At 43.4% G+C, this 12,540-nt stretch overlaps 1 protein-coding gene across 1 annotated transcript in view; it reads right to left on the bottom strand.

Annotated features, from left to right (window-relative positions):
- Positions 1-12,540, bottom strand: part of SORCS3 (sortilin related VPS10 domain containing receptor 3) — a 635,061-nt gene that overhangs the window by 106,327 nt on the left and 516,194 nt on the right. The window contains exons 10-11 of the mRNA XM_068961512.1: positions 5,248-5,394; positions 3,531-3,633 (exon numbers count right to left, since the gene is read on the bottom strand). Of these exons, the coding sequence (XP_068817613.1) occupies positions 3,531-3,633; positions 5,248-5,394 (250 nt within the window). The remainder of the gene's footprint in view (positions 1-3,530; positions 3,634-5,247; positions 5,395-12,540) is intronic.

Here is a 12,540-nt window from a genome sequence, read left to right as displayed (position 1 = left end):
CCTCTTTAGGAGCTGGTTCTGCCTATAATTTAAACCTCTCTTACAAAGCTCAATGAGATAGATTGATTTTGGAGGTATGGTGATGATGAGAATCCAAGGTTCCCAGTAAAGCTTGTTTTAGAAATATCTTGGGTCAGTTGAAAGGATCCCTGAAAGAAATGTTACTGATCACAGAGACCAAAAGTCAGTTCCCAGAGGAAAGGACAGAAAAGGGGCATCCAGGATGACTCGATCTTTGAACCCATTCAGTCCCCAGTTGGACCTATAGGAAGGAAACTTCTGAGAGGGAGAGTCTGGATTATGGTGTAGGAGAAGGAAGATCTGAATGCTGTGCCTCACTGGTTACGGTGAAACTGGAGGAGGGCCCCCAGGGAGCCCCTAGGCCAGGGGAGAGGAAGAGGCAGCTGGTCCCCCTTGGAGTGGTGTGATAGGAGGGAGAAACGGGGAGAGCTGTGGAAAACAGGGAGCACCTCACAACAACAGCTTAGCCGGTCAATCACATGGGTTCTGCTGCCCATCTGGGCAACTGTCAACAACATGCTTTTAGCCTCATGTCCTCCCAAGGTACCTTTCTCCCAAGGCTTTATTTAGACACTCCCAGCAAAGAGAGAGAGAGAGACAGAAACACAGACAGGGGGAGAATTTTAACATGCTCTGAGATTGCAGACGCTTCTCTCACCACCACTGATGTCCACTCAGGGTAATTAAATGGAAGAGGATGCAGACAATACAGGAAAGCACCTCCATGGAGGGGAGAACATAGGGTATGAACATTCACAGTGTACAGGAAGCATGGCAGGGAGCCTGGAGTGGCTGTGGGGCTGGCAGGTGAAGGGGCTCGGGACTAGGTCTGGCCGAATGGCTACTGGATGGACTAGACTTGGAGGCAGAGGGAGCGTGAGTGAGGGCAAGGTACCTGTTCCTCCTGCCCTCCACTTCTTCACCCATAAATCTACATCGTAGGGCCATTTGTAATCACAGCAGGAAAGTGCTCTGGACACCTTAAGGGCCTGGGAGGATGTACGGTCTCGAGGACCAGCTTGAAACCACAGTGTAAGGATACTTAGTACTCTGGTGCTTCTGCTGCTAAAAAGCAATTGCCAAACTCTCCAGACTGGAACTCCATCTGCCTTCAGAGGTGGCCTCAACAGGCCTAAGAGATGAATCCCAGCAGGCACTGTCATCCATGCAGCTTCCCCGCCCCCTGATCTCAGTGGGAGATAGGAGCAGGCAGTGAGGGGTGCAGATGAGAGGGGCCAGGGCCACTGACACCTGCAGGCAGGGGACACGCATGGATCTGGACCACGGAAGTCATCCTCGGCTAAGTTCATTATTTTTCTGATAGTGAGACGACCTTCAGGGAGAACAGGCAAGCAAGGTAAGGAGAAGCTGGGAATAAGAAGGCATCTGTCAGTGACCCAGTACTGGCTTTTCATGAGGATCTTGTCAGCTGTGTTATGCCCCTCTCAATGCACTATGCAAAGTTACAAGAGTTACAAAGGGGAGATATTAGTAAATTCTCATGCATATGGGCAAAAGAAGTTTCAGAATCCAGTCTTGACTGTCTATATGTTAGCTCATAAAGACTTAGAGTAATTTAGATGGTTGTAGGTGATAACGGCCACACGTAACCCTCCTGACTATGTTCTGAGCCCTCAGCAGGATCTTGTAGGCACACTCTCCAATCTCTAATTCTTACAACACCCTCACCAGGCAGGGGAAGATAAGTTGATTTGCAAATAAGGAAAATGAAGCACAGAGGTTAAAGAACTTGGTCGAATTCTTAAGGCTCATAGGTGTCAGAGCTCAGCTTGGAAAGCAGGCCTACAGAGTTCCTAAGTGCATTCATTCATTCTGGAGATGCACACTGTATGTACATCATTTGTGGATTCTATTGAAAGAGGTGCACACATCATGTTCTTCTGGTGCATAAGAGCAGTTCTAGATTTCTGTAATATTAATGATGATATTATAAAAGGTATCATGTATTGAGCATTCAATATCTCCTAGGTACTGTTCTGAACACTTGAAACCCATCACTTTGTTTAATACTCTAGTTCCGTTATGTCAGTACTATTTTTCCCACTGTCAATGAAAACACCAATGTTTAGAGTGGTTAAGCCACATAAGGCAATCCTGGCTACATAGTTAGTATTTACATAACGATCACTTTTATTATTCTTTTTCCTTTTTTTTACAATTTATTTTCATTGGAGGATAATTACTTTACAATATTGTGATGGCCTCTGCCACACATCAACATGAATCAGCCACGGGCATACATGTGTCCCCTGCCTATTGAACCCCCCTGCCACCTCCCTTTCCACTCTATCCCACAGGGAACCCAAAGTCAGTGCTCTGTAACTTTTATTATTGATTACTGTTCTCCAGTGTTCCTTCCACTCCAGTCCACGGCCTCCTATAGGCCAGAGGAGAGGCAAGGTATAGCAGTCCCACAGTTGGGAGGCCTAACAGGCATGGGTGATGGAGTGTGGGGGTCACTCCCCCTTATCAGGAACATAGTACCAGAGCCTGCCTTCCACACTCCCTGTGCTGGGCTCCCTGAAGCCAGTGGTGTTAAATATGGTGGATCCAGTCTCTATGCGTGGAGAGTTGACTGAGGTATCTTCAGAAGGCTATGCTAGCTGTCACCCCAATTCGAGCAGATGGTCACTGGTGGTGTTTAAAACTTCATGCAGTTGAAGGGTTGGAGAAGGAAGTCATGGCTAGCAGAGCAGTAACTCCAGGGCCTGGAGCTTCAGGTTGATGAGTTTACCATCTCAACAAGTCTCTGTGAATTTATCTACTTTCATTAGAAAAAAAAACTGCCTCATACCGCAGTTCTAACTTCGAAGATTAGAGGCCTGCTTCGCTTTATGCCATTAATGTATTCCTGAAAAGGTGTATGGAAATCAAATGCATGCTAATCAGAGCATTTTCCCCAGGAGACTTTCATTTTCATCTCGGAGTTGTTTTATCTTCATTTCTGATTGATGTTCAGTGGACAGTGGTTCCAACAATGCAACCTGGAGTTTTTCTGCCCTTTCCCCCAGGCCCTCAGCCAAGTGGTTAATCATGTGTAAACAAACCTTTACACGCACCAGAGACCTCCTGATTAAAAACAGCTCTGGGGTGAAACCTTTTGTAAAGAATCCTCTGTGCAAAGAGAAAACTACCCCAACTTATACTTGGTGAGCTAAGAAGTTCATATATCACGTTTTCTTAAAGTGAGAATTCCCTATTACACCTATAAACAACCTTTCTGATCAGTCAGATGACTTGAAAAGGAACTCTGGCCTCTAGCTAACACGGGGGACTGCCCTATGACCACGTGAAATGTTGCATTTACCAAGAGTTACAAGGTTCCGGAGCTCTTTGCCTGGGTTATTAGATTGGCCTTGCAGTTCCACAAATTCTGCCTGTTTTCTGGGATGAATGCCCACAGCTTTTATCTGATGCTCAAATGATTACAAAGAGGTCATGACATATGCCAGAAGCCCTCAGCAGGGAAGAAGCTCAGTCTTCCTTACCTGTAGCCACCACGAGCCCTGGAGCTGTCTCCTTGCTGGAGATTCTTCCTGAGGAATATGGATTTTCGGAGATCTGCAAGTGTAGGTGTAGGGAGCAGAAAGGCTAAAATGGAGAAGAAAGTGGTTTCATTCCTGGGAACTTCATTCCTGTCAGGGAGCTCCTGACATACATCCCTGCCCCACCAGATACAGGGCTCACAGGTGCCAACCTTCCAGGAGCAGCAAGGGTTAGGTGTGAGTCACTCACTCACTGCCCCAAGAGATGACCTGGGGCAGGAGTCATCTCTCCTTGAACAGATGATAGAATCACATCAGAACCTGCCCTGAGCACCATCCACGGGCCCCTTCCTGTCCCTGCTCCCACCACAATTGTATGCTTCCCCTCCCTTTCCCACTCCCACTCTATCTATCAAGGTCCAGTTCATGGTCAGCCTCATGAAGCCTCCTGACCATTCCATCCAACCCACAGGATGACACTGACCTTCTCCCATCTTTGACCGTGGCCATCACACTCTGCTTCTTGGAGCTCTGTGGGGCCACTGGGAGCAGTGGAGGGGGGAGTCAAGAGAGACAGCCTTGACTCTCTACCCTCTTCTTCAATCAGATGGGCCCTCTTTCTGCTTCATGGGTTTGGTTCCTGTTTATAATTTTACTTTGAATTTCACTTAAAATGTCTGAAGCCATTATCTGAAACTTGTATAAGTTTGTCTTCTTTACTTATTTATCCCTAGCTGAGTTTCTTTAAAAGGATTAGGGATTTAGAGAGATGTAGACACATAATAAAAAAATATATTTAAAAATTGTGAAATTTGGGAAAGGAGAAAATTAGGTTAATAAAATAAGATGAGTCCATGGGTAAGGTTTAGGGAGGGGGGAGTTCTTGCTGTGACCAGTTCTTGGACACAGGCAGGCATATGTCTCTGAGCTTCCTAGTACCCCAAGCCAAAAACATGGAGCTGGACTGAAAACTGCAAAAGGAAAAGGCCATGTTAATCCTATTTAGCACCATACTCCCAGTTTTTAACATCATGTCTGGAATATTCAGTAAGTAGTGAAAAGCAACTTTTTTTGCAAAGGGGAAACATAATCATTTCTGGGACTGTCGAAATGTTTCTCACATATGTCCTCTTTAAGTGGGCAATGAGGGTTGTGAATTTCACTGTTAATGATCTGTCTTCCCTCCTCATTTGATATTGCAGCCCCTGAGAACAGAGATAATGTCTTATACATTAGATCCTCTATGCGCCTATGTCAATATCCCATAGAGCTGGAACCCTAGGAATGCTGAGAGATTAACTCTTGTCCATGTGGACATGCCAGCCTGCCTTTCTTGGGCTTCTAATGCAACTTTTACTTACCTTGCCCATTTTCAAGCACTTATCAAATGGTATCATATCAGTATCAGCTAATAGGTATTTATCACTACTGAGCTTTGCCTGGGACCCTTGGGCACAGGCTTTCTCTTATGGGTCTTTCTCTTACTAGAAGTTGTAGCACATAGTATATTCTCAAGTAAAAGCTTGTAGAATCCAACTGAACTTTCCATCCAGATGATATGGCAGTCTGAGTCCACAGATCAATACCCTAGGAGTTGTAGGAAATCCCTGTCCAGCACCAGGAACATTCCTAAGGCCTCTTTGGTAGAATAAGGCCCCTGATGGAGCATCCCCAGGTAAGTAGTCTGCCCTGTGGTCTCACATGAGACCAGGACACTGACCAGCAGGCAGTGTACTGGGTTCCCTCTCAGGTCCATATCTGGAGCTTGCAGGAGGCGCCAATCCCTGCCTTTGTTGTAGGTGATGTATGTCTTCACCTGGTCATCCACCTTCTTGTTTGCCAGGAATATCCCTTTGATACCGGCTACCTAGGAAAAAGGGCGAGAGATGGAAAACCATGTTGGGCCAAAATGCTGAGAGTTTTGGAGAAGCGTAGGGAGGCCGTCTATGGAATCGCACAGAATCAGACACGACTGAAGCGACAGCAGCAGCAGCAGCAGCAGCAGGGAGAAATGCCCCAGGATTGTCCACAGTGTGTTGAAGTACACAAGAGGAAAAGAGGAAGAGCATGGTGAGAAATGTCACATTCCACATGGTCTACAGGAGAAGTTTAAGCTCATTATTCTTGCCTGGAGAATCCCAGGGACAGAGGAGCCTGGTGGGCTGCCATCTATGGAGTTTCACAGAGTCGGACACGACTGAAGCGACTTAGCAGCAGCAGCAGCTGCTGGCCTCCACACAACCCCCCAACTCCCTCAACCACTTCCCGCCACAAACCAGATATTTCATCCTCCTCTTACTCATCTTCTTTGCCCCACTCTACACATCTCTGTACTTTGTTCAGAGGACTTTACCCTTAACTAATTTATTTATCCTTAATTAACTACCAAAATTTCCTCTGGGGTGGGAGTAGCTGATAACAACCGAAGTAGTTACCCTAGAGAACATTTGAGCTAATCAACATATACTACTATATATAAAATAGATAAAGAAAGACCTGCTGCATAGCACCAAGAAGTATATACAGTATCTTACAATAACTTATAATAATGGAAAAGAATCTGAAAAAGAATACACACACACACACTCATATATATATATATACACATATGTGTGTGTATTATATATATATATACACACACACACACATATATATAAAACTGAATCACTTTTATGTACACCTGAAATATTGTTCAGTTCAGTTCAGTCGCTCAGGCGTGTCTGACTCTTTGTGATCCCATGAACTGCACCACACCAGGCCTCCCTGTCCATCACCAACTCTTGGAGTCCACCCAAACCCATGTCCATCGAGTCGGTGATGCCATCCAGGCATTTCATCTTCTGTCGTCCCCTTCTCCTCCTGTCCTCAATCTTTCCCAGCATCAGGGTCTTTTCCAATGAGTCAGCTCTTCTCATCAGGTGGCCAAAGTATTGGAGTTTCAGCTTCAGCATCAGTCCCTCCAATGAACACCCAAGACTGATCTCCTTTAGGATGGACTGGTTGGATCTCCTTGTAGTCCAAGGGACTCTCAAGAGTCTTCTCCAACACCACAGTTCAAAAGCATCAATTCTTCAGTGCTCAGCCTTCTTTATAGCCCAACTCTCACATTCATTCATGACTATTGGAAAAACCATAACTTTGACTAGATGGACCTTTGTTGGCAAAGTAATGTCTTGGCTTTTTAATATGCTGTCTAGGTTGGTCATAACTTTCCTTCCAAGGAGTAAGCGTCTTTTAATTTCATGGCTGCAGTCACCATCTGCAGTGATTTGGGAGCCTAGAAAATTAAAGTCAGCAACTGTATCCACTGTTTCCCCTTCTATTTGCCATGAAGTGATGTGAACAGATGCCATGATCTTCGTTTTCTGAATGTTGAGTTTTAAGTCAACCTTTTCACTCTTCTCTTTCACTTTCATAAAGAGGCTTTTTAGTTCTTCCTCACTTTCTGCCATCAGGGTGATGTCATCTGCATATCTGAGGTTATTGATATTTCTCCCGGCAATCTTGATTCCAGCTTGTGTTTCTTCCAGTCCAGCGTTTCTCATGATGTACTCTGCATAGAAGTTAAATAAGCAGGGTGACAATATACAGCCTTGACGTACTCCTTTTCCTATTTGGAACCAATCTGTTGTTCCATGTCCAGTTCTAACTGTTGCTTCCTGACCTGCATATAGGTTTCTCAAGAGGCAGGTCAGGTAATCTGGTATTCTCGTCTTTTTCAGAATTTTCCACAGTTTATTGTGATCCACACAGTCAAAGGCATTGGCATAGTCAATAAAGGAGAAATAGATGTTTTTCTAGAACTCTATTGCTTTTTCATGATCCAGTGGATGTTGGCAATTTGATCTCTGGTTCTTCTGCCTTTTCTAAAACCAGCTTGAATATCTGGAAATTCACAATTCACATATTGCTGAAGCCTGGCTTGGAGAATTTTGAGCATTACTTTACTAGCGTGTGAGAAGAGTGCAATCGTACAGCAGTTTGAGCATTCTTTGGCTCCAAAATCCCTGTAGATGGTGATTGCAGCTATGAAATTAAAAGACACTTGCTCCTTGGAAGAAAATTTATGACCAACCTAGACAGCATATTAAAAAGCTGAGACATTACCTTGCCAACAAAGGTCCATCTAGTCAAACTATGGTTTTTCCAATAGTCATGTATGGATGTGAGAGTTGGACTATAAAGAAAGCTGAGCACTAAAGAATTGATGCTTATGAACTATGGTGTTGGAGAAGACTCTCGAGAATCCCTTGGACTGCAAGGAGATCCAACCAGTCCATCCTAAAGGAAATCAGTCCTGAATATTTATTGGAAGGACTGATGCTGAAGCTGAAACTCCAATACTTCGGCCACCAGGTGCAAAGAACTGACTCATTGGAAAAGACCCTGATGCTGGAAAAGATTGAAGGTGGGAGGAGAAGGGGATGACAGAGGATCAGATGGTTGGATGGCATCACTGACTCAATGGACATGAGTTTGGGTAAACTCTGGGAGTTAGTGATGGACAGGGAGCCTGGTGTACTGCGGTCCATGGAGTTGCAAAGAGTTGGACACGACTGAGTGACTGAACTGAACCGAGATGTTTTCTGTTTCAGATGACCCAGCTTGGTGACCTGGCCCCTATCATTGGCTGTGACGCCAGTTCACTGTGGACTTTGGATAATTCTTATTTTATCTTCAGTCTCAGCCAATTGTCACTTTTAAAAAGGTGGAATAAAACCTTCCCTTTCTTTTTTTCCTCCGTTGGTTGGCAAAGGATACCACAGATAATGTAGACACTCTTGCCCGAGTTCCCCATGTGTTGGGCTTTGCATATCTTTGATATTCTGAAGAAAAAAGAGCATCGCCACAACACAAGAACCTACAGAGTGAGGAGATTTATCATCCAGAACGGTTCAAGAGTAAGCACAGATCTGACTCACTTTTATTACTTCTCTGCCCACATCTGAGCAATAAGAAGAGATATTTAGAATGACAACAATCTATGTTGTCTTGACTTTCCATTTAAGTTCCAAAGGAAAGGTAATTCAAATTGTTTAGATACATATAAACAGCACTTCAGCATGTTTTCTAGATAACACTCAGATATCTCGATATTTTAATTGTATTCATACCCACCCCCATTCTTTGAGGGTCATCGTGAATTGAGGTGTATTGCAGTTCTGAGAGGATCCCAGTGGGAGCAAAGGGAAAGACTTTCATAGAAGTCAGCTCTTCTGGTTTTTTTGTTTGTTTGTTTGATTTTTAATGACATAATTTAGCTGATGAAATGAGAAGTGCTTTTTTTTTTTTTTTTAAGTAACCTGACTGGCCTTGAATGAGAATAAAGAATGCCAACCCAAAGACAAAATAAATAAATAACAAAAAATGAACAGAGCATGTCTGGAGGAGAACAGACTGGGAAGGACACCACTAGGGGAATTTGACAAAGGGCCAAGGATGGAATTGATTAGAATCCTATTGTGAACAGAGGATGGGAAAGGACAGAAGCCATGGTGGGGTGAGGGACAGTGGTGTCAGCGTTACGCCCTTTCCCAGTGGTACCCTCCCTGCCTTAGCTGCTCAGAGACAGTGTCATTTCAGGAAGGCTGGTACCTCATATACTCATCCAAGGTCTGTGAGGCTCTGCGATCACCTCAGTCTTTAAAACCAACTACAAAGGTGTCTGTCTCAAACCCAGTTACTGATAATTCCTCACAGGGAATCGAATCTGAGTTTCCTTAGAACCTTCTGCCTAGTGGAGGCTTTTGTTATTCTCTTTAGATGCAGGGCTGGTACTTTTTCTGGTGTATTACCAGTTAATAATGCCATCTCTCTCTCATGCCAGTTGCCCCTCTCCATTGTGCACCAGGGGCCTTGCTGTCTAATTTCTAGAACATAAATAGGTCAGAATCAGCCTCTTGTCTGTCACCTGCACCCCCTGCCTCCTAGTTTGACGCATTCTAGCATGAATTGCTAGCCACTCTGCTGCTTCTTGTGTTCTTCTGGATAAGCATGCTTGGAAAATATACGCCAGTATTACATTAGCATTTCTCCCCTAAGAACCCCACCCCTCAGGTGGGTATTTGCTGTGTGCCTCACTTAGTCTGGGAGCAAAATCATAAGAATGGAGACTGAAAAGATACAGAAAGGAGAGATTTTGAGGGAACCCAGATGCATCTCTGAGGGTGTTCCTCCTGCAGCTGCACATAATGCCCAAGAAATCTCAGTCTTTTCTGGGGGAAAAAAGGAACACTTTCCATTTGTATTTGGATTCTTCTAAGCCCCATCATTGTTGCTGAATTGCTTTTTGGCTCCGTCTCTTGAATAAATGGGCTGCAAGTTTGGAGGGCGCTTTGCTTTCTGTATCCTAGGCCAATAGCTTTCAAACTTTTCAAGCACAGCCCAAGTATGAAATCCATTTTCGTTGCCACCTAGTAGACTCATAACCATATATGCATATATGTGTACACATGTAGCTACATATATATATATATCCAAAACAAAAGTTCCATGAAACACTACTTGCCTTCACTACATGCAGTATAAAGAAACTGGAGAATAAGACACACATTTTAGCTTCTCCATTCAAGGAAGCATTTAGAATCTGATAAACTTAAACATGCTATGGCCCACTGTGGTTTGAAATCAGAAGCATAGCTGCTGCTGTTGGCCTCGAGAGCTCAAGGAGAAATGTACCAGCTTGTGGTAGTCACCACAGAAGAGGGTCATATTGATACAAGATCTCAGGCCTGCATGACCCACTTTCCCCCTGGGAATCATTCTGAGGTACAAAGGGACACTGACAGCAGCCCCTTGGCAGAGCACTGAGTCCAGGTGGCATGCTCATCTGTCACTCACTCCCCTGGGCCCTCAGGACAAGGAAATCAGGGTTCTGCTAAGAAAAGCAATTATCATGGCGTGCCTTGGGCTGTCCCTAGACTTGGACCTGTGGTGAGGAGCTGAAGAAGGTTAGTTTGGGTGAAGTGTCCCCATGGAGTCTATAAGTAGTTGTCCATCTGTCCAAAGAAGGGTAATGTAAGGTCAAGGTAAGGCAGTGGGTGGAGGGCAGTCACTGGGGACCAGGAAAGCAATGAGATGTCAATAATACGGGCAAAGAGGCCAGAACACTAAGGGTGGCTCAGAGTTCCGTTTCATCCATCGACCAAGTATAGTGAGGTCAAGATGTAACTAGTCATTAGGAAATCTAAACAGAACAAAGTACCACTAGGCCTCTAAAAGAATGTCTAAACACACACGCATGCCACACGCTCCCCACCTCCCCGCCCCCACATGCACACACACACCTGATAATACCAGGTATTGGTAAAGATGTGAAGCAGCTAGAACTTGTTTTCATCTCTGGTGGAGAACAAAAGGACATTGCCAGTTAAGAAATGGCTTGGTGGCTTTTTATAAACATAAACACATTTTTGAGAGTCCGTTGGAGATCAAACCAGACAATCCTAAAAGAAATCAATCCTGAATATTCATTGGAAGAACGGTTGCTAACGTTGAAGCTCCAATACTTTGGCTACCTGACGTGAAGAGCTGACTCATTGGGGAAGAGCCTGACGCTGGGAAAGAATGAATGCAAAAGGAGAAGGAAGCAGCAGATGATAAGATGGTTAGATAGCATCACCGACTCAATGGACATGAACTTGAGCAAACTCTGGGAGACAGTGAAGGACAGACGAGTCCATAGTTAGACATGACTTAGCAACTGAACAACAACAAACACACACATTGGACCTAGCAATTCTACTTCTAGGTATTTATCCATGAGGAAGAAAAGCTTATGTTCACATGAGTGTTTACAGACATTTCATTCATAGTCACACAGATCTGGAAACAACCTGAATAACTGGCAAATAACCTTCAACTGGCAAATGAATGAACAAACAAGAATTCACGCAGGCAATGCAGTGCTACAAAGCAATAGAAAGAAAGGAACATCTCCTGATACTCAATAACATGGGTGGATCTCAAAATAATAAGTGAAAGAAGCTAGACTCAAAAGACTCCCTACTGCACAATTTCATTCATATGAAAATGGAGAAAAGGCAAAACTGGAGGGAGAGAAATCATATTGGCTTGCCAGTGACTTTGGATGGGAGGAGAGTGATCACAAAAGGGCCATAAGAGGGAATGTTTGGGGACAATATCCCATATATTCAGTGTTCTATGTCTTGATTATGGTGGTAGATGCACATACCTCTGTTAAGACTCATAGAACCAGAAAGGTTAAATTTTACTGCACATGAAGTATCCCTCAATTTTAAAAAATGAATGTGAAAAAAAAATGTGTAATAGGAAGAGGCTGAACTTTTGGGTCAAATGGACACAAGTTGGTTCACAGATAGCTTCTCCCTTTTACTAGCTGTGTGACCCGAGTCAAGTTACCAAATTCTCTACATCTTTGTACTCTCACAGGCACAACAGGGAATAATATCAACCACATGGAGATGCTATAACAGATAAATAAGAAAAAGTATACATATATATATATATATATATATATAAATAATTAAGAGTTATGCTGTCCAATACCATAGCCACTAGCCCCATAGGGCTCCTGAACACTTGAAATGTGGCCAGTAGGACTGAGAAACTGACTTTTAGTTTTATTTAATTTTAACCAATTTAAATATAAATTTAAAACTGAGATCAGATTCAGTTACTGGCAAACTTCTAAATATGTTTGGAATCACCAGGGTATGTGAATCTACCTTTTCTACTATAAATTTTATGAAATGGAAATGCTGATGAAGTATTTATGCTGAAAACTTAGCATATGAATTGAGATGCTTGGGAAGTGTAAAATGCACCCAGGATATTACAGACTTGGTATGACAAAAATATAAAATATTTCATTAGCAATTTTTCATATTAAGTATATACTTAAATGATAGTATTTTAGATGTTTAGTTAAATAACATTTAACATTATAATTAATTTCACCTGTTTCTTTTTTACTTCTTTTTTCTTGATTGTCAAAATGCCTGTGTAACTTGTGTTATATATTCATTCAATG

This window comes from Capricornis sumatraensis, chromosome 23 (assembly GCF_032405125.1).
Source record: "Capricornis sumatraensis isolate serow.1 chromosome 23, serow.2, whole genome shotgun sequence".
NCBI classification, from domain to species: Eukaryota; Metazoa; Chordata; class Mammalia; order Artiodactyla; family Bovidae; genus Capricornis; species Capricornis sumatraensis.
This window is presented reverse-complemented; position numbering and strand designations above follow the sequence as displayed.